Source organism: Sus scrofa, chromosome 16 (assembly GCF_054392235.1).
Source record: "Sus scrofa isolate SSC_HxYL_T2T_F1_AM1 chromosome 16, Sscrofa_HxYL_maternal_Yorkshire_Landrace_v2.0, whole genome shotgun sequence".
Lineage (NCBI taxonomy): Eukaryota > Metazoa > Chordata > Mammalia > Artiodactyla > Suidae > Sus > Sus scrofa.
In genome coordinates this window covers 73,567,402-73,590,718 of record NC_139398.1, presented here as the reverse complement: position 1 = coordinate 73,590,718, position 23,317 = coordinate 73,567,402, and the positions used below count along the sequence as shown (strand labels likewise).

At 36.4% G+C, this 23,317-nt stretch overlaps 1 protein-coding gene across 4 annotated transcripts in view; it reads left to right on the top strand.

The window, feature by feature from the left end:
- GABRG2 (gamma-aminobutyric acid type A receptor subunit gamma2) overlaps positions 1-11,314 on the top strand; it is a 101,617-nt gene extending 90,303 nt beyond the window's left edge. For 2 of the 4 annotated variants that reach the window (XM_003134087.5, XM_021076713.2), the window contains exons 8-10: positions 5,206-5,411; positions 7,461-7,484; positions 8,874-11,314. In XM_003134087.5, the coding sequence (XP_003134135.1) occupies positions 5,206-5,411; positions 7,461-7,484; positions 8,874-9,149 (506 nt within the window). In that variant the 3' untranslated portion in view covers positions 9,150-11,314. The remainder of the gene's footprint in view (positions 1-5,205; positions 5,412-7,460; positions 7,485-8,873) is intronic. The other 2 variants (XM_003359825.5, XM_085001863.1) reach the window with 1 other exon arrangement.
- Positions 11,315-23,317: the final 12,003 nt, after the last annotated feature.

Here is a 23,317-nt window from a genome sequence, read left to right as displayed (position 1 = left end):
GGGAATGGTTATTTTGGAGCTTGTAACACTTGAATCTAGTCTGGTACACAGGTGGTAGCTGGTGAGGTTTAATCCTGGTGTAAGGATGATGGATGAAACAAGGAAAATACCAACTGGTATTTTTCATCCAAGTAATGGGAGGTAAGGAAACGTTGTCTGTAGTGCTTACGTCATGCCCAGACTGGAAGAGTTGAAAAAAAGCTATGGATGTTTTTCATCTGTTCCAGGTAAGAGAAGTAAGTAAGCTCAGTAAAAAAATGGACCTAAAAACCACATCACGGTAACTTGCTGTTAGTTGGTAAATTAGTAAATGCTTCCAACTGTCTATTCCTCATTATTCTCTTCTCTTTGGCTGCAGGCAGACCTGAAAATATCATGAAGCAATTATTCAAGGTTTTTCTTTGACATGGCTGTGATGAACTTCCATGCAGCCCAGTAATATCTTCCCACTTTGCTAGATATGTATTTAACTCACATGTTGGACATGCCAAATTTTCTTAAGCGAGTTTATTTATGGCATCTACTATGAATACTGACATTTTCACTTCTCATAGGTCAAGTGTGGTTTGAGGCCTAAATATGAAGACCAAGATGTCAATTTAGTTTTGAAATTTCCCCACAAAAATATCATCTGTGTTTAGGTATAATCAAGAACTTCTACAGGAATTAATGCATAGATAACATAAATGAAGATTTTTAAGTTTGAAAAGCCCATCTTTCTTCTCTAAAATAAATGATAGTAGTATCTTATATTTATTGAGACTTTACTAGAAATTTTCACTGTATGTGCATTTTTAATTTAATATTCACAAGAGCCCTATGTGAAGTTCCACCAGTCACTACCATCCCCAGTTTGTAACTGGGTAACTTGACCATTCTTATGTTTCTGTCACGACATGGAAGACCCACAGATCAAAATCATATACCAAAAATTAGGAATTTACAATAGCACCCAAGCATGTGGTGCTTTATCCAGTATATTATGGACCTATTCTTGGAAAGGAAGTATAACAGTATGGTTCAGAGCATTGCATTGAAATCAGACTTGTTAGGCTTATATTTAAGCTATATTGTTTACTAGTTTATCTTTCTGTGTTTTTTTTTTTTTTTTTTTTTTTTTTTTTTAATACCTGCAAAGAAAGGTAACAGTGCCTACCTCATTATTTTGGGATTTTGTGGGGTAATTTTAGAAGTACTTGGATAGTACTCACCCAAAGGAAAAGCTTTTTTTGACTATAATTTCTTTTTTTTTAAAACTTCTATTAAAATACAGTTGATTAACAATGTTGCATTGGTTTCAGGTATATAGCAAAGTGGCTCAGTTTGTGTGTGTGTGTGTATAATTGTTTAGATTCTATTCCATTATAGGTTATTACAAGATACTGAATATAGTTCCGAATACTGTAGAGTAGATCCTTATTGGTAACCTCTTTTATAAATAGGATGATGTGTATTATAATCCCAGACTCCTAATTTATCTCTCCCCCACCCTGCCACCTTTCCCCTTTGGTAACCATAGGTTTGTTTTCTATGTCTGTGAATCTGTTTCTAAGTTCATTTGTATCACTTTTTTTTAGATTCCGCATATAAGCAATACCGTATAATAATTGTATTTGGCTTACTTCATATGATAATCTGTAGGTCCACCCATATTTCTGCAAATAGCATTATTTCATTCTTTTATATTACTAAATATTCTATTGTATATATGTACACATCTCCTTTATCCATTCATATGTCAATGGACATTTAGATTGCTTTTATGTCTTGGCTATTGTGAATAGTGGAATAGTGCTGCAAAGAACACTTCTGTGCATGTATCATTTTGAATTACGTGTTTTTTTTTTTTTTTTTTTTTTTTTGCTGTATAAATACCCAGGAGTCAGATTGCTGGATTATTTGTTAGTTTTATTTAAGTTTTTGTTTGTTTGTTTGTTTGTCTTTTTGCCTTTTCTAGGGTCGCAGCCGTGGCGGCCTATGGAGATTTACAAGCTAGGGGTCTAATTGGAGCCATAGCCACCAGCCTACGCCAGAGCCATAGCAACATGGGATCCTCGACCCACTGAGAAAAGCCAGTGATGGAACCTGCAACCTCATGGTTCCTAGTCGGATTCATTAACCACTGTGCCAAGACGGGAACTCCTATTTTAAGTTTTTTAAGGGATCTCCATACTGTTCTCCATAGTGGTTGCACCTATTTACATTCCCACCAACAATGTAGGAAGGTTCCTTTTTTCCCTGCACCCTCTCCAGCATTTATTTGTAGACTTTTGATGATGGTTAGTCTGACTGGTGTGAGGGGATACCTCACTGTAGTTTTGATGTGTTTCTCTAATAATTAGTGATGTTGAACATCTTTTCATGGTTCCTAGTCGGGTTTGTTAACCACTGCACCACGATGGGAATTCCTCTAGTAGTATCTTTAGGATTTTCTATGTATAATATGTCATCTGCAAAAAATGAAAGTTTTCCTTCTTCTTTTCCAATCTATAGTCCTTTTATTTCTTTTTCTTCTCTGACTGCCATGGGTAGGACTTCCAAAACTATGTTGAATAAAAATGATGACAGTGGACAACCTTTTCTTGATCCTGATCTTAGTGTAAATGTTTTCAACTTTTCACTATAGAATATAATGGTAGCTGTGGGTTTGTCACCTATGGCCTTTATTATATTGAGGTAGGTTCCCTCTATGCCCTTCAAAAGAAGAGATTCTTAAATGTTACTGTTATGCACATTTAAAACTATCTTCCTCAAGTCATCAATATTGATTCCTCTTTTCAAATGTAGGTTAAGTCTCTTTGATCTCTTATATATACACTATTCTTTGTTTTATTTATTCTTTAACCAGCTATTCATTGAGTTCTAGCACTATATTCAAAAGTATAAAGGACATAAAGGTAGATGTCTCATTTGTTGTCACAAAGTATATACACTAAACAGGGAGAGGGATTACTCCATAATCACTAACAATGGAATTGGAAAGGGGCTTTGACTTTCATAACTAGAATTCCCTTGAGGAGGGCCTCGATTGAAGGCAACTTATTTTCTTTGAAGTTCTTTGACCAAGACTAAACTTTCCCTTCTGTAGAATTTCATAATACAAAATATGCTGAATAACCTTGATATTAAGCTAAGATTTAATGACCCCAGCAAGCCACATTGTTCTTAGAAACCAAACTAAACCCTTTAAAAATGGCTCTGACAAAAACCTGAGTGATAAGGAAGAAATAAGTCAATGTTAATCATTGGTTAACTCTTCTTCAAGAATGTTTGGCTCCACTTGGCCATTTTTTCTACATTCTATGCCAGCAACCCACATCTTAGAGATTGAAAAAAATCTTATTTCTCTCTTTCTGTGTGATAATACTGCCCCTCTACTCTGTAGCTTCCTTGTCTCGCTCATCAGTACTCCTAGGTATGATTCCTTCTAAGTTTCCAAGCACTGCCATTTGAGGCAGGGGTGATGATTATCTTTTGGAAGTCTCTTAGTCCCAGTAAGTCAGAATTTATATACAACATTAGAGGATGGAAACCTCCCCTCTCTCCTGCCTCCATCAGAAATGTGAGTCACAAAGCTATAGATACTTAAGTCTTAGGGAGACCACTTTTGGCATAGAGAAAGTTACATCCGTTCATGATAAGAAATGCTAAATTAAAAGTATAGCATAGGAAGAAATAGTGATAGTCCAATAGTTGCAGAAAGTGAAACTAGACTGTTGAAGTGACTTAAGTTCCTATAGCTAGAACATTTTCAAATACTAAGTCCATGTTGCTTTTGTTATAAATAACACAGCTGTTACTGAAAGAAAGCCCCTGATCATTCCCTGGCTGATACTTTTGGTTGTCTTAACTTTGTTCCTGTTATTAAACAGTTATTGGGGAGAACTATTTTGCTGAGGCACTGTTGTACAATGGGTAAAAAGAAGTGTTTTAAAATGTCTGCTTTTTTTAGTTTTCAAAGTTTCACTGAAGTATGGTTGATTTACAATGGTGTGATAATTTCTGCTGTGTAACAAAGTGACATGTATACATATCCATTCTCTTTCAGATTCTTTTCCCATACAGATTATCACAGAACACTGGGTAGAGGTCTCTCTGCAATACATCATGTCCCCCCATTGGCCAGTCATTCCATATACATAGTGTACATATGCCAATCCCAAACCCTCAGTCCATTCCCACCTCCTACTTGTCTCCTTTGGTAACCATACATTTTTTGAAGTCTGTGAGTCTTTCTGTTCTGTAAATAAGTTTATTTCTATCCTTTTCTTAAGATTCCACATATAAATGGTATCATATGAGTTTTGTCTTTCACCATCTGACCAACTTCACTTAGTATGATAATCTTTAGATCCATCTGTGTTGCTGCAAATGGCATTATTTTGATGGAATATTACTCAGCCATAAAAAATAATGCAATACAATGTTTTTAAGTCAGACATATAATTTTTGTGTTAAAATCCTTCTGCTACTTTAAGAGCTATCTGACATAGAGCTGGTCATTTAGCCTCCTTTACTTTAACTACAAAATCAAAATGAAAGAATCTTCTGTAAAGATTCAAAGAGAGAATACATACCAAATGCTTTTTAGAGTGCCTGGCATGAGGATGTTTTCAGTAAATATTACTTATTATTTCTGAGATATTTTTTCTTTGTTTAAGTCTTTAAAGAATTTGTCCATCAGAACATACCACTCACACACAACCCACCTCCTCTATTTAACATATTTAAATGATTTCTCCTTGCACTTTGAATAAAATGCAAACTCCTGTGCATGTTCTGCATGATCTAACGTCTATTTATTTCCCTAGCATCACCTTGATTCCCCCACCCATCCCAAGATGCCAGGTATTCTAAAAATTCAAAAACAAGTAGGTTTCCCTTTGTCAGAATTTCCCTTTAATTTATTTAGTGCTAATTGTCCAAAGATTGGTTTCTTCTAATTTCATAGCTTTGCCTCTCACTAAAATATAAGAGACATATGGACAGGGACCATGTCTATTTTATTTCTCAGCACATATTCAGCACATTTCCCAGCATACACAGTAAATGATACATGGTAGGCAGACAATATGTATTTGTGGACAAAGTGAAAGGAGTTATGCCTCCTTTCCTGACACCGAGGTTGCCTCTTAGATGTTGCAAAACACATCATCTGATTTGCTGATGTGGTCACATGATCTGTTTTATTGTACCTTCCTCCAGGGATAACCACTGTCCTGACAATGACCACCCTCAGCACCATTGCCCGGAAGTCGCTCCCCAAGGTCTCCTATGTCACAGCGATGGATCTCTTTGTATCTGTTTGCTTCATCTTTGTCTTCTCCGCTTTGGTGGAGTATGGCACCCTGCATTATTTTGTCAGCAACCGGAAACCAAGCAAGGACAAAGACAAAAAGAAGAAAAACCCTGTATGTATCACTTCTCACTGGGACCTTTGAAATTTTTATGCAGAAAGATCACCTGATTTTGTTTTGTTTTGGTCTTGCTTAGCCAGTCTACAGGCTGAGCTTTAAAACCTGGGGCCCCATGATGAAATTGGAATGTGTGAGTTTGGCCAGGCCATTATGGATTCAATATAGCCATCAGTTACTTGGAAATTACTTGTTATTCATTAAGGCAGACTCTTTCCCTTTGTATTTCATTGGGAATAGAAAAATGGCTGAAAAATGCATTCATATTCTGATCAATATTATTTTAGGTTTCATTGATTTTCATCTTTCTGCATCTTTACTAAAATATTTTTAAATTATTGATGATTCAAATTATGTTTTTCCAAGGCTTTCCATTAGGAAGCCACAGGTTCTTAAAGTTTCAGAGATCACAATTTGCAAATAACTTAATGTGTGGGTGTGTGGCTACCATAGGACTTCTACTGGTTTTATACTCAAAATGCATTTTTTAAATAATGGTTTACATACTGTTTGGGCAAGTTACTTAGTCTCCCTGTGTTTTCATTTTCACATATATAAAATGAGTATTATAAAAATATGTTCTTTTACGAGGTTGCTGTGAGAAATAAATGTAGCAATGTATGTAAAAAGCATTATACACTACCTTTCATTTATAGTTGATAATGACTGTTGATGATTTATACAGTTACCAACCTGGATTGATTTCAGTGATTTGGAGACAGGTAGGATGACTTCACCTTGCCACAGCACTTTTCATAGTGATGACGAAGCACAAATATAAATGCCTAAAGTAATGGTCTTTTATTACGCATATTGAAAAGAGCATGTAGCTATCCATTGAATAGTGTTTGGTTCATAGGAGGACTTGTGAAAGTTTAGGTCCATTTCTTTCTAAGCGAAAAGGAATTCACCCCACCCCTCTGAATGTAGAGTCTTTGCTGGTCTTCTGCTCTAAAGGCTGTGAGGACCATGATAGGGGCTGGCTATCTGACCCACAGACTTTGAGAGGCTGAACTAAATACCAGAGAATCCAGCTAATTCTAGCTTGCATCCTGATGCATCTTCAGAAACCCAGGTAAAATCCTACAAATTGCACATGTTTGCTTGAGCATAAGACATTATAAAAGGTAAAGCAAAAAGCATTACTGTTCTTGATGATTAATAAAGAAATGCTTAATTTCCCAAATATTCACTATACTTTATGCAGCCCTTTCTTTCTCTGTATTGCCTCTCTCTGCCTTTGCATTTTCTCTATCCTTAGTTTATTTTCCTTGTTGTGTTGTTTTTTGTTTTCTCCCCCTCCTTCACTTGCCATTTCATTTTTCTCCCAAAAGATGGTTCTATTGACACTCAGCATTACTTGCCAGTAGTAACAAGGCAGTGAGGACTGACTTTCTAACAAGTCTGAAGAGTCCGCTAGACAGAGTCCCCTGGCCCTCTCTAACATCAATGCCATTACAGAGTGGATTTTGTTGCAGAGATAGAAAAACTGGAATTCTTTAAGCCAGGATCATGAAGAAGGCAGAAGAGAAATGGGATTAAATAAGGAATTACCTGAAAACATCATGCATTTTCCTGTTTTAAGCCAATTAGATGACTTTTCAGAACTAGCAGGGGCCTAACCTGTGAATGAGAAGTGAAATTTCATTTTCCTGTGTAAGAGACCCTTGGGTTCATTATGTCAAGACTCTGCTGCTAACCACCTTGATGATAATTAGAATATAACATCAGTATTTCTGTATAGGGAAAATGGCAATAGAAAGCTTCCTCAAAAGTGAACAATACTGGCTTTTGCAGTTAGATAATTGAGGATTAATTTATTGAAGATTTCACTAACAATCACCAAATTTCATTTTCCAACTTTAGGCACAAACTTTATTCCAAGCTCAGAACTGTCCCTCCGTGTTTATAATTTCAGTTCATTTCACTTGCTATGTTTTCAAAATGTATTTTTAATTTATCTTATTTTGTCTCTCTTTTTTTTCTTTTTTCTTCTTTTAATTAAAAAAAAAAATGCTATTCTGTTTTCTGTCTACAAACCCAAAGCTTCTTCGGATGTTTTCCTTCAAGGTATAATGTTTTTGGAATGGAAATTCACTGCATGCAACTGCTGAATTTAACTATTAATGCTTACATGGTGTTTCATTTATTTTTTTAAGAATAGACATTTAAGAATTCTATTAGAGATAACACATTTAAGATGGAGAAATTTCTGTAGATTTTTAGAGTTGATTCAGCAGGTTTTGACCTGACATGGTAAAAAGCTGTAAGCTCTGAGATGTCAGTAAAGAGGGCCTCGTTAAACATCAGAGCCAAAACTTACCCTCTTTTCTCAGATAGAAATGGAATCCATTTTCACTGGTAGTACCTACCACATACTATATAGATCGTATGTGCCCTAAAATTTACCTCTGTAAATCTTAATTCAAAACCGGATTGTTTTTTGATAAGCAAATGTAATAACCTCCACTGGCCTGAACTCTACTTGTCAGTTCTATGAAAATAATACTGTCATTGAAATACTTTAAGTTAAAACACCCATCCCTTCCTTCCAGGGTGAGTCAGAGGCCTTTTGGCTCTCTATCATGCAATATTCAATGAGATTTCTATTCCCAGCTGAATTCTGACAGCTGATTCAGAGACCCTAGGATCTGTATTTATGTTGTCCTAAAAATAAATCATCCAAATTAACATTAAATTTTTGAGTTTTTAAGCTATTTTATAATTGGCCCAGAAGGAAAGATGATTAATATTTAGTTAACCAGTAGTAGTTTCTTCTCAAATTCTAAAAAAAATGTTTGATAGGTAGTAACAGTTTTTAAAAAATTCGCTGACATATAGGTAAATACTGCTGATGTTCTGATGCTTCTAGATGGTGAATATAATATAAAGCATTATAGTCCTTTAAAACATAAGTCATCCCATGTAGTATAAACTCAGGGAATCTCTCTATATATATCTTAACATTTTCTATTAAAAGCATTGAATATAACTGCTCAGTATAATGAGGTTTACTGTTTGCCTATATAGATAAGCATGACACAAAATGTGATTTCACAATTGATGCCTTTTTATTTCTCTGTCCTACTCACATGCAACACCATTAAATGCCTTCATGTAACCAACCTCACATCTAATACTTACTAGAATAAGATTCCATGTAGTTGTTTGATTTAAATCTTCAAACTTTGAGTTCTTTTGGTGTTCAATCTTCTTGCTATAGCACTTAGCTTGGTGGTATTATTTTCAGCTGCACTGCTTAAGCTCAAAATTTGAAATCTGCAAATGTGCTATTCTTCTAAGTTCAATTTTCCCATTGTAGATCATGATATCACAGCAATTCCCAGAGTACTCATTTTCAGATTCATCATTCCCATTGGTGACATTGTGGAGAAATCACACTAGGATTTATCATGTGTGACTAACTTCCACCCCTCTCCTTGCCCACCCTTATCTCAGGCCCCGACCATTGACATCCGCCCACGGTCAGCAACCATTCAAATGAACAATGCCACACACCTTCAAGAGAGAGATGAAGAATACGGGTATGAGTGTCTGGATGGCAAGGACTGTGCCAGCTTTTTCTGCTGTTTTGAAGACTGCCGAACAGGGGCCTGGAGACACGGGAGGATACATATTCGCATCGCCAAGATGGACTCCTACGCGCGGATCTTCTTCCCCACTGCCTTCTGCTTGTTCAATCTGGTTTACTGGGTCTCCTACCTTTACCTGTAAAGAGGTATGAGTGTTACTGATATGGGTCGTACTCACCAAATCTCATGGAAAGAAGACGTCCTAAATCCACTTACATAATCCCCTGTGTGGCTTCTAATGATCTTAATTTGTTTCTATGTTCTAACCTGGTAAATTGTACTCATGTCATATTGTTTGCGCCCAACTCTCCTCTGGTAAGTGTAATTTGAATTATAATGTTGGTTGCATCTCAGACCTACAAGGCAAAGTGAAATCACAGCAAGAACACTGAAACCAAACAGGACTTTTTTTTCCAGCTATAGTAACTGAAGTAGTGAAAGCCATGACTTGTTATTTATGGTGGTGGTATCCTTACTCAATTCAAAATATATTTAGAAACAAAAAGTCCAAAACTGCACCGTATGTTCTTTTGGGGTAAAGTGGTGATCAATTTGATCCCAATCAGTTACCTCCCTTATTTGAGAAAAATCATATCCCGATTCAAATATAAGCCTAGAATAGAAATTTATCACATCTATATCCCAAGATAGGAAGAAAATTTCCTCCACATCACATGTACAATGATGTAAATATTTCAGTAATGTAGAATGCTTCAAGTTTAATGCATGCATCTCTTTAGAGCCAAAACAAATGAATTGAAGTTAACATCATAAAGTATTGTCTTTTATTCTGTGTCTTTGGGCTATAAAAGAATCATGAATGTAATTATAAGGGTCTGGGTTTGGAACTGGAGGGAGGAATTTTCTTGACTTTCTCCGTCATGCATGAAGACTCAAACATCTTATTTTTGTTTCTTGTATGACATATTAAAACACTTTAAGTAAAACAGAGATTGAATAATTGACATTTGCCACCTCAAAATATGCCCAATTTCATAGAGTATAAAGTAATTGTATGTGCTTGCTGCTATTTTTTCTTCCTTTTAGGATGATAAGTCATAAAGAACTTACTCTCCATCTCAAGATCTGCTTCTAGTGATTGTGAGTGCCTTGTGGGCAGAATCTTTGTCATTTCCTCTTTGGGTCCTTAGAACATCATACAGTGCTTGGCACACAGTTGGTGCTTCGTTGGTTTGAAGTGAAGTAGCTTCCTATGCTCCTGGTGAATATCTCTGAGCTGGCCTGGAACGAGTGATTCATTTTTCCACATAGGCATTATCTAGTGGTATTGGATCTGGTAGAAATAAACAGAACGCTCCAAAGAATTTTGGCTTTTTTGTTCATTATCAAACATTTACTTTAGGCAAGGTCCATACTCCTTTTAAAACAACATTTAAGTCCTCTGTTTATGTACAAAAATGAGTCTACTAGGGCATAATTAGAATTTGGGTATTACTGTTCCAGGTTTGGAGATGAGTCAGCTCTGACCCACCCACCATTTCACTCGAGGACATATGACAGGCCTAAGTAGGATTCATACATGACTGGTGTTCAGGATGTAGGATACTATGCTCTGTGAAAGACACAAAAATGGACTAAAATTTATATTTAAAATAAATGAAAGAACAAATGAAAGACTTACATGGAGGCTGAGCCTATGACTGTGTCCTCATTCAACAATATTGTAATCCCATGAAGTGGCTGTTCCAGACTTCAGACATGATGAGTTGAACTCCATTTTCATGAACTCAATCCTGAATCCTTATTTTTCTAAAATAGCACGCTTTGTCAGTTCTTCCTTTTGGCAATCATTACTCTAAGTCAGAATTCAGTCATAGCTATAGATAATCTAGAAAGAGTAGAAAAGAAGAGAAAGTGGCATTGTTCATAGAAAACCATGTAAGGTTATCATCAAGTCATCTGGATGAATCTTGAAACACATTTAGCTGCCAATTTTACAAGCCTTTACTGTATCAGTGCTCTAGTATATAACCTCAAACACGTGTAAATAGAATTATTTTCTCGTTTTGAATTGCTGACATATCAAATGTTGACTATTTGGGAGAGTTGTTGGCACCATTTCAATGACAAGAAACATGTTAGTATTGTCCACTTGAAATGTATTCCGTAATGGGGTCATTCAAAAAAGCTAGCTTTCTAATGTGTGCATAGTATTGGCAATATGAATATATATTATATATACTTCTTAATTATCAGCTGCTCTTTGTCTATGTATTTGAAAACCTTTTCACAAAGGGAACTGCCTATTCAAATGTGGACTTTTACAATAAAAATGCTGCATTCTAATCCATGGTTTCATGTCAGTGGTCTGGTTAGACTTGTCTTAAAGATTGTGACACCCCCTTCCCCTGTCTCATTCCCCCAATACTGCCTTCCCTTTATATGAACTTTATTTGTGAGCAATGTGTCCTGTTTTGCATAATAGTGTTCCTCACTTCAAAGAAAATAAGAGATGTATTTGGGGTGTGGAGTAGAGAGCGAAGATAGAAATGGCATGAAGTGGGTGAAATTCAAGACTTCTATACCTGAAACTTGGGTGTGGTTAAAAAAAAGGACACTGGTATCAGACATCATTGAGATCCCAACTCCACTGTCAACCAGTTGTTTGACAACTGTCATTTCAGCCTTTATAAGCCTCCATTTTACCAGCTATTAGGTATAATAAAGCTACCCCATGTGGTGACAACCGACAAATGGTCAGAAGTCCCCTCCCTCACTGCCAATGCCTCCAGTGTTGTGCTGCCGTGCTCCTCCCACTACCACTGAATCAGCTCTCTGAAAGAATTCAGCACTATGCATATGTCTGTTAACCATGGCTCTGTAGCATGGTGTTTTAAAGAGTACTCGAATTGCAAACCTTCCTTTAAACTATAGGCTGTAAATCCAAGTCTCTTGTTGAAAAAAATCGCATATATTAGATTATTTTCAAGGCCAAAGAACCTTTCTCTATACCCCTCAAAATTAAAAATATAGGGATCCAAGCTCCAGAGACAGTACCGTATTTTTTTTTCCAGTCCTTTGAAGATCTCAAAACAACAGAGTTAGCATAATCCTTTACAAACAGCTTTGCCCTAACCTCCCTTTAGCTGGCATTCTTTTGGTGCCATGTGGCTTCCTGTATCCAGTTTAAACATCTATTTCTCACCTTCCAGATGTAAAAAATTGAGTTTTTACTTAGGTCTTATCTTCTAACACAATGCCTTATGTTTAGCTAAATACATATATATTGGTTCCCTTCATTCCCTTTTTAAAGTCTCAGTATTATTCTGACTAGTAGCAACAATTTTTGTCTGTGATGAAGGTCAAATTAAATTTAACCAAATGATGCGGTCATTGGGGATTATGTCAAAAATTGCTGTCTTTATGCCTTGTCACTTTGGATTTTTGTTAAACATGTGGGAGAAAGGGAGAGTGACCTAGACCAAGAGCTCCACTATATATTTTTAATGCTCGTTGAACTGCCAAAGGTCACACAGCAAGTTAATGACAAGCCCAGAAAGATCCACCCAAGCATGGCTTTTCTACTGCCCGTCATAGTAGTGCTTCAGGATTTGGAAGTAAAATCCCTGAATACATTATCTTCCTGTTAATGCTTTAGGATCTGCCAAACTTACAGATGACTTCTCTCTTTGATCTTGACCTTACTTTGATTATTTGCATTACAATGAGATTGAAGATTTAAAATATGTAGCAATAGAGATGTTAATGGATTTTGCATTTATTTTATTCTCTAATATAATTAATGATCAATATTCAGTGTTAACCATGGCTTTTAGAAATCTGTTTAAAAGAAGGCATCTCTACTCATCTGAAAGATTCTAGACCCAGAGTTGACCTTTGTCCCTCAGGGCTTGAAACAACAGAAAGCTTGATTTTCCTACAGCTGATCCCTACAGGCTCATTCTTTTGACTATCAGAAAAGTGGTAGGAATGCTCTATTATAACTCTGTCTGAGGTTAGAAATCATAGATCAATTATAACATGCAACTGTGACTTTCTTTTTTGTATTTGCATTAATAAAGGCTTTCTTTTATTAGTATTTATATAACAAAATGGAAAAGCAGAGGCTCTTCAGATTATACAGGTTCAATATTGGCCCAGTTAAGACTTATTATCCAACTTTTCTCTCAAAAATTTCTTCACCTCAAAAATAGAGATAATAAAGGCTCATATTCATAATTTTGTTCTAAAGATTAACCAAGTTAACACCAATGAATGACTGGATTGTTAGTAATTTTCTTCAGCACAGAAATGAAGCGTCAGCAAAGAAAGGACACAAGGATTGTAGTCTGCTTAATAATGACTATCACTTATGAAATTAATCACTACATATTTCCACCTTGTGGATACAATAAACATATTTACTGGCATCATGCCATACTGAAGAAATTCATGTACAAAAACAAAATTATAGGGAATTACCATTGTGGCTCAACAGGTTACAAACCCAGCTAGTATCTATGAGGATGTGGATTTGGTCCCTGGTCTTGTTTAGAGGGTTAAGTTTCTGGTGTTACCATGAGCTGTGGTATAGATTGCAGATATGGTTTGGATCCCATGTTGCTGTGGCTGTGGTGTGGGCCAGTGACTGCAGCTCCGATTTGACCCCTAGCTTGGGAACTTCCATATGCTGCAGGTGTGGCCCTAAAAAAGCAAAAAAGGAAGGAAGGAAGGACGGAAAGAGAAAGAAAGTAAGGAAGGAAGGAAGGAAAGAAAGAGAGAGAGAGAGAGAGAGAGAGAGAGAGAGAAAGAAAGAAAGAAAGAAAGAAAGAAAGAAAGAGAGAAAAGAAAAGAAAAAGGAAAGAAGGAAAGAAAATTATAGAGCTAAATATTGGTAAGTAACCATTCCCAAGTGGAACAGTGTATGATTTAAAACACACAATATGATATACATTAAGATGCAAATGTAGATATCTTTGAAAAGTAAATATGACAATTTCTCTCAAAAATTATAGAAATACCTAGTAGGATTGCTACATAAACATGAGTAACATTATCAATAAATATGGAGTTCTGTCTTTTTCTTTCCTTTTTCAGTTGCACCCTCAGCATATGGAAGTTCCCATGCCAGGAATGGAACTTGAGCTACAGCTGTGACCTATGTTATAGCCACAGTAATGTCCGTTAATCCTAACCCTAACCCTAACCCACTATTAAGCAGACTACAATCCTTGTGTCCTTTCTTTGCTGACACTTCATTTCTGTGCTGAAGAAAATTACTAACAATCCAGTCATTCATTGGTGTTAACTCAGTTAACCCTAACCCACTGCGCAGACTGGGGATCAAACCACACCACCACAGAGACAACTGCCGGATCCTTAGCCTGCTGTGCCACAGTGGGATCTCCCTGTGGTTCTACCTTAATATACATCTTCATATATAGGTTTTTGTTTTTTGTTTTGCAATATAACTAAGTCAAGTACATTATCTTGTAGCTAAGTTTTAAAAATCCTAAATGAAATGAATATGAAGACTCTTATTAATCATTACTGAGGACTCTTCCCATAAAAAAAGGAAAAAAAATGTCACTGGACCAGAGGTAGAGACTTTAGTCTGAAGGTTTTCCATATATTCCTATCTTGGGAGACTCAGTCTCTCATATGCAGATGAAAAGGTTCAGTCCCTTCTCCTGCCAACAGTCCTCTGCTATTTATTATGGTATTATATTAATACCATCTGACACCCAGACTCCTTGCAACTCTGTCACATCTCCACATAGCAGTCTTGACTCATGTTCCCTATTTCCTCCTTGAGTCTTCTCCAAATAGTGCCATATTCCTAGACTACCTTTTTCTGCTCAACACACTGAATAGTCACTAATTAAATATTCTGTCTGGTCCGTGAAATCTTTCTAGTATGACTGAAGTATAATAGGCTATTTCCTTTCATCTCCCCAGTACTTGATATGATTTTTGAATAGTTTAATCCTAAAGTTTATCTTAGTTAAGTACTTACATTCATCTAATCCTCTTAGTAAACACATTTTAAATGAACAATTCTGTGACAAGAATATGATATAAATAATTCACTATCCATTTGCATCTTAAATCAGGTTGTTTATCTTCTATCTCCCTGTTACATAAATTTGCCTCACAGGTTTTTTTTTTTTCCTATTGCTTTTATTTTTGTGGGTCTGCAAATAAGTCCCTCATCAGGAAGTTTTGATTAAGCATCTATAAATTCAATTTAATATAAAGCTTTCAGTAAACACATATTGCAAGCCTTGTGAGTGCAGGAAGAAATTAATTTTGGAATATTCTCTCCTTCAGAAAGCCCACAATCAGACAGAACACAAGTAATTGTAATGAAGTGGTACAAAATAGTTGTAGGGAGAAGACATTGTTCTAACTGTGAGTGAAACCAGAAAAGACTTCCTCTGCATTACAAAGTGTCCACCACATTTGCGGATGACTCACTACTGCTTTAAAACTTTCTTTCTGACTACTAATCAAAGCCTTGTAGAAAATTTGAAAAATATGAAAATGACAAAGAAAAAATATTATCTTTTATCTACCAGCAAGAGTTAAGTACTAAAAGCATCATTTACTTTCCCCTTTTCAGTTTTCTTTCTATATTTAAACAGATAAATGACAGACAGATACAAGTATAGATACAGATATAGTTATAGGTAAAAATATATATAGATATAGATATGTTTTGTAGCCTTATATTTTTGTAGAATTTTGTGTGTGTGTGTGTGTGCATATGTAACAAACAAAACTTTCTGGCATTCTATTATTATATCATGTAGCTAAACTATATTTAGCCAGTCCCTATTGCTTATTTTAGTTGTTATAAATCATACTACAATCATTATCTGCATATATTTCAGGTAATGTATATGTCCATAGAACAAATACCTAAAAGTGGCTTTACTGGATAAAAAGGTCTAAGCATTTAACAGAGCCCTGACAGAAATCAGATGGTACACTCGGGGAGATAAATGAAGAAAAATTAATGAACAGGTTATTTGCAAAGATGTGGGGAAGGCTAAGAGCCACCAATAAAAGGATGGTGTAGTAGTAACATGGGTCTAACAACAGTGGAAAACTATTATATTAATTAGTTTCCTATTGCCTGTATCAAATTACTACAAACTTGGTGACTCAGAACAGCACAAATTCATCCCGTCTGAAAGTTGGAAGTCTCACTGGCTAAAATAAACATGTCTGCTGAGTTGAGTTCCTTCTGGATGCACTAAGGGAGAATCTGCTCTCTGCTTTTTCAAATTTTGAGAGGCTTCCTGCATTCCTTGCCTAGTGGCCCTCTTCCATCTTCAAAGCCAGCAATCACATCAGTCCAACCTCTTTTTTCTTCATCATATCTCCAATTCTAGCTCTGACCTCTCATAGGAACCATTATAATTACACTGGGCACGCCCACATAATCTGGGTAATCTGTTCATCTGCAGACCCTTAATCACATCTGCAAAATTCCTTTTACTGAGTAAGGTATAGTCACAGGTTCTGAGGATTAGACCACGGGCATTTTTCGGGGACCAACATTCTGCCTGTCACACCACTCTAGTCCTGAAAGTGCAAGAGGAAGGACCTAGGGAATGGCACCTAGAAAATGCAGTAGAACAGAAGCCTCCTAACAGGAGCTGTGGCTTTAGAAAGATGATACAGGCACTGCCAAACAGTGGTCAGGTAGGGAGGGAGGGGGTAGGTAATTATCCAGGATTCTCTCTTCCCCTTCATAAAGCTCCCCATTGGTCAAACCAAATAGAAACTAGAAGGCAAGGCAACCCACCCACATAGCATGGGTGGCAGAGGTCAGCCTCATGGAGCATACTGCATAGTGAGGAAGGTAGAGGACGAATCTAGAGAAATGAAGGGAAATAATCGAGCACACCTCCCCCCAAATCAGCACATGTCATTCATGATAGCCTCTTTATTTGCCCTCTAGTAAAGAAAACTCTAATGAGAAAGGTGAAATTTAGATCATTTCAATGGATTCCTATTCCATGAAAAAAAAAGTAATCTTTAAAAGGAATTACGCTGGAATACCTGAGACTCATATTTTATACCAAGTATTCTATTCAGCAAAATAACTTTCCAATCTTCTTTACAACAGTCAAGCAAACACCTTCAGAAAACTGCTTCCTGGAGCTAATGAGGGTTAATAGCCATGGCCCTCTGGTCAGCCCCATGGAACAGATGCCGAGTCCGGCAGTGATTTGCAGTCCAAAGCAGCCTGGAGCTGTTTTAACAAAGGGAGGACCTTCTGATCCAGTATTTCTCACCTACTATTGCTCAGTTTAAAAAAAGACAAGGCTTCTGATTCAGTGAGAACCCAAGGGTACAATTCTAGACTGGGTTCAAGACTAAAAATGTTGATGCCAGAGTCCTATTTCTATAAACAAAATGACTATAGGAAAATTAAAACTTAGTTGGCACAACTTAACTGAAAGTGACGACAGCCAAACCATTTGGATACCAGGTAAATTCAGCAGACACTCTGAACATGGCATCCACCCCAGTATAAGACTATGATCTTCTCACTGAGAAGCAGCCCCCACACCCCTGAGAGTCACATGAGGAGGTAAGTCCTCATTAGAACCAGATTTGAACCCTGAAAAACAGAAAAATAGGGCAAATTTACTTGGTACTTAAATTTAGTTCCTCTCCTCCTCTAAGCCTCTGCTGACTGTCTCTCTTCTTTCACTCTTTCACTTCACTTTTTCCCCCATAAAGACTTGATGCTGTTGTAAGGCAATGAAACTATGATTCAGTTCATTAAGTATGTTGAGCATCTACCATTTGCCAAACACTCCTCTATACTTTGGAGCTATCTTGATAAAAACTATCGGCACAGGCCTTGAACTTCATAGAGCTTACAGTATAATGCCAAAAAAGTATTACATTAGAAATTCGGTGGGTGGTGACAATTATTCATGCATAAGTAACAATCTGATTACAAAATGCCTACCCCTTCCCAATCCTATATTTATATGGGATTTATATATTTATACATAGGATTGGGGAAGGGGTAAAAAAAAAAATACACATATGTATGGGAGGTTGCCATGGGGAACAATATAAAGGATTTTGATAGAAAATCAAATAAATTTTATCCTAGCTCTGTTTTCACAACTAACAAGCATTGTGACCTCACAGGGGAAACAAAAGCAGGCTTATTGTTTTCTAAAACAATCTTCATTGTTCACATGAATTAATCTTACAACCAGAAAATGGATATGTTTTTAAATTTAAAAATTGCTATGATAAAAATCTGGATCAGTTTAGAAAATAACTTTCTAAAAGAACGGGAAATCCTAGCAAAGCAGAGCACAGTGCAACATACACTATACATAGACACATAGACACACACACACATTCACACAAGACAAAAAGATTTTTTGAAATGTTAAGTGTTCTAAAAACCAGAAGTTGAGTGCATTCACTTTCTGTTTTTGCTTAAACACATTCCCTTTGTCCTTTCCTCTAAGCCCTCCTGTCTCAGGTGGCCTTTTAGGAACCTATTTGGAGACAGCCCCTCCCACACCCAAACCTCCACTCATATTCTTTTCTTTTTGAAAAATACAAAAAGTGAAGCACCAGGGTAACAGCTCAGGATATTGTAGTTCTCTTTAACTTCCATTATTCAGGGAGCTCATGCGGCAATAGTCAATCTATGTTCTACCATCCCAGTGTGTGGTTTTAAATGTTTCTAAAGTGATAGGGCCCCAAAACTGGGCCATGGTGGCCCTCCTCCAATTAGTCATAGCCACTCTGCTGTGAGGCTGATGAAAGAGTGTTGCAACATTCCTCTCCCCTAATGTGGACTAGTTAGGAATGATTAAATCCTGATTTTGCTCTCCACGGTAGCCACACAGAGATAGTTAAGTGATGTGTTTAAAGGACACTGTGGAAGGTCCATATCGATTTCTATTTAATATTATGGGATCTCACAGCTTACAAGGACCTTGAAGATCATCCTTCATACAGTGAGACCTTTATCAATTATTCATTCATCCAAAATATTTACTAAGCATTTACTAAGTGGTAGAAATGGTGTTCCATGCTGACAATAAAGTCACAGATAACTCACTTCTTCTTTTTTAGAAAAACATTATTACCTTATTTAATAAATATTTTTGAGTAGCTACTGTATATGAGACACTGTGAGGCATTAAGTCTAGAACAGTAAACAAACCCATAGCAAATGTAGAAACCCATACCCAATGTGTACTTACACACCTTCAATGGCCAGCTCCTAAATTTCTTTGCCTGGGGGCTTTTGGATTTCCAGAGTTAATTTTGCTTTCTACAAGCACATTACAAGTGTCAGAAAATTAATATGTCTTCCAGCCACCTGTTATCCCCTTAGTTGTCTTCAACTACTTACTGATGGGAGCTGTCAATAGAGTGATTAACAATTTAGTCTGCTTCCCCTGGGATGAAGGGGCTATGCAGTGCTAAAAGTGAAAGTTTCAGCCCAATCAGGATAGCCATGTGAACGAACGTGCCCACCCTGTCCTAGCATGGGCTAAGGCTGAGGAACAGATTTTACACTGGCTCACAGAATCCTTCAGCGTAGTAAACTCCACTTACCCAGAGCGGTAATGCACTCAAGCTCTTCACTGATTATTTCCCTTCCCTGTCTCACTTCCTTAAATATGCCTCCAGTTTCCAGAGATCGCCTCCAAAATTATCTGCATTTGAATATTGAGTAATCCTCCTCTCTGGCTCTTCTTATGGGGAAAACAAAGCTAAAATAGAGATGCCTACTCTTAGATATAAAGTCTACAAAGTCTGGCAAGAAAATGCGTAATGATGATGCCAGGTAATGAATTCTATGATCAGGAAAATGATTGCACTCTTGGAGAACATAGGCAGATCCTGGTGGAAAAGAGAAGGTTTACAAGAGAATGTTCCATCTAGGCTGAATAATGGAAATATGGAAATATGGAAAATGAATAATGAAAGATGGATTACAGTTAACACACTGAGTGCAGCAAGAAGGATACAATTTTTTGGCAGGAGAAAGAAAATCTTTTAAAAATCTTAGAAATGAAAGAGGGCATAACATGCTTAGGGATCTACAATTAGTGTCCAATGGTTGTAGCTTGGAATCAAGTGAGGAGTTTGCATAGAGAAGAAGCTATAGATTTAAAGAGATGCTAGGTCATGAATGACCTTTCATGCCCTGGTAAGGAGACTGGACTTTATCCTGAGGGCAATGGAATGGCATTGACAGGCTTTAAGTAAGCAAGGAAGTGACATGATTGGATTTGACTTCAGAAAATCTTAGACTACATTGTGAAAAATGGATTGGAGGGGTCATGACCTGAATCAAGGACACCAGCTAGGAAGCTGCTATACTGATTCAGGGTAGGGTTAATGGTGTTTTGGAGTATGGGGATAAGTAGAATGTGCTGTATTTTTAAGGTATTAAGGAAGCAAAAGTTAGATAATTTGTGACTTGTTAGATACGGGCTATAAGACAAAAAGTCCTGTTTCATGCTTGTGTAAATTGCTGGAGATTGCAAAATCATTGTGATAGAAAGCTTAAAGGAAAGATTTCGGTTTAAACCTGTTGGATTTGAATGCTTGCATATTTGTCATTAGAATCAGTATTAACAATATCTAACAGTGAGAGATTAGGCATCAAACAAATCTGGATCTAGTTGTATCCATTGAGTAATTTATTAAATGTCCTCAAGCCTCAGTTTATTCATCTTAAAACAGGAATATTTTATAAAATTGAGATAATGCATGAAGTGGATTTAGCAGAGGGTCTGGCCATAGTTATTTTTCGACTATTATGATCTTTACATTTAACAGTGGTATTACCATCCAAGTGGCCATAAAGTAGTAGGTACTTGAATTTGGGATACCTAGACTGGAGCTAAGAACAGAAAAATGAGACAATACATTATTAGAATATAAAACAGTGCATGAGGATTAGGGAATGGATATAGTTATTGAGGGAAAGTGTTTAGAATGAAAAACAAAAAAGATGTAACCATGAAAAAAATAAAAGGAAATTCAAATAGGGAGGCGCAGAAGGATATAAAGCAAGAAAGGTGTTCATGAACAGGTCAAATTCTGCACAAAGGCTAACTAAAACTAGGACTGAGAGGTTTCCAATGAATTTAGTAGCAAAAAAGTCAACATCGATTTAATCTACAACAATTTCAACTATGTAGAGGTGGAAGAAGTCAGACTGTCGTTGTCTGAAGCACAAATGGAAGGTGAAAAACATAGAGACAGAAATTGTAGAGAACTCCTTTAAGATACCTGGTGGTAGAGGGAGGGAGATAAGAAAATAGTTCTGAGAGATCTAGAGGAGGTGAAGGGAAAGTTTTATCTTTTAAATATCTGAGAGAATTTCAGAGGTTTTCGTACTGTTAGGAAGGAGTCAGAAAAGAAAATAGTGAAAAGAAAAGAAATTGTAAAGATTAAGAAAAGAAATTGTATCACTAATGACCCAGACAGTCAAGGAGACTGAATGCAATGGGATCTGGTGCATGGGTGAGAGAAAACACCTGTAATTTCATGACTAAAGAAAGAGCAACCACAACAAAAATTGGTGCAGGAGTGCTGAGGTGTGTACATGTTTTGTCAAAAAGATATAATTCAACTGATTTATCATAACATCTAAGAAGGAGGATGAATCACTAAATATTGATAGAGATGGTGAAAAGTCACAGAATAAACCTGAGTTAAACAGATTCAGACACCAACCCAAATCTATAGAATCAAAATCTCTGAATAGTTGACTCGACTGTACTTATAACACCATCCCAAGTAATTTTTATGAATTAGAAGTAGATTCAATTTATGAAGAAGCATTTGGGAAGCAATAATCTAGTTTGTTTGAAAGAATAGGTTAAGGAACCCTCACACTATACACAAAAATAAACTCAAAGTGGTTTAAGGTCTTAAATATATGACAAGACACCATAACTCCTAGGACAGATTATAAGCAAAATGTTCTCTGACATAAATCATACCAATGTTTTCTTAGGTCAGTCTCCCAAGGCAATAGAAATAAAAGGGAAAAGAAACAAATAGGACCTCATCAAACTTATAAGCTTTTTCACAGCAAAGTAAAGCCTGAACAAAATGAAAAGACAACCTACAAACTGGGAGAAAATATTTGCAAATGATGTGACCAACAGGGGACTGATTTCCAAAATATACAAACAGCTCATAGAACTCAGTAACAACACAACAACAACAAAAACGGGCAGAGGACTTTCCTCCAGAAAAGAAATACGGATGGCCAATAGGCCCACGAAAAGATGCTTATCATTGCTAAGTACTAGAGAAATGTAAATCAAATGAGTCTCACACCAGTCAGAATGGCCATCACTAAAAAAATCTACGAATAATAAATGCTAAGAGGGTGTGGGAAAAGGGAACCTTCCTACACTGTTGGTGGGTATGTAAATTGGTGCAGCCAGTATGGAAAACAGTATGGAGGTTCCTCAAAAAACTGAAAATAGAGTTGCCATATGATCCAGAAATCCCATTCCTGGGCATGTACCCAGATAAAACCATAATTTGAAAATATGCGTGCACCCCTATGTTCATAGCAGCACTATTTACAATAGTCAAGACATCAAAACAACCTAAGTGCCCACTCACAGATGACTGGATAAAGATGTGATCCATACATAAAAAGGAATATTACTCAGCCATTAAAAATAGTGAAATAATGCCATCTGCAGCAACATGGATGGACCTAGAGATTTTCATACTGAACGAGGTAAATCAGAAAAAGAAAGACATATACCATATGATATCACTTACATTCAGAATCTAAAATATGACATGAATAAACATATCTACGAAATAAAAATAGACACAAATATAGAGAACAAAGTTGTGGTTGCCAAGGGGGAGGAAAGAATGAAGGAGGGAAAGATTGAGAGTTTGGGATTAGTAGAGGCAAGCTATTATATATAGGATGGATAAGCCAACAAGGTCCTACTGTACAGCACAGGGAACTATATTCAATAGCTTGTGATGAACCATAATGGAAAAGAATATACATGTATAACTGAGTCACTCTGCTATACAACAGAAATTAACACAACTTTGAAAGTCAATTATACTTCAATAATTTTAAAAAAGGTGAATAGATTAAAGAAAGAGATGAAATAACAGACCAGGAAGATTAGAGGAAAGAGATGCAGATAACAGCAAAGTCTAGGTTATTGGCACTGAGTGAATGTCAAAGGTCTTGAGAATTGATAGGTTTGAAGGCCTCAGCCTATATTGTTAGATGATTGAGCCATAGAGATGCTGAACAAACAGCATTTTTTTTTAAAAAGG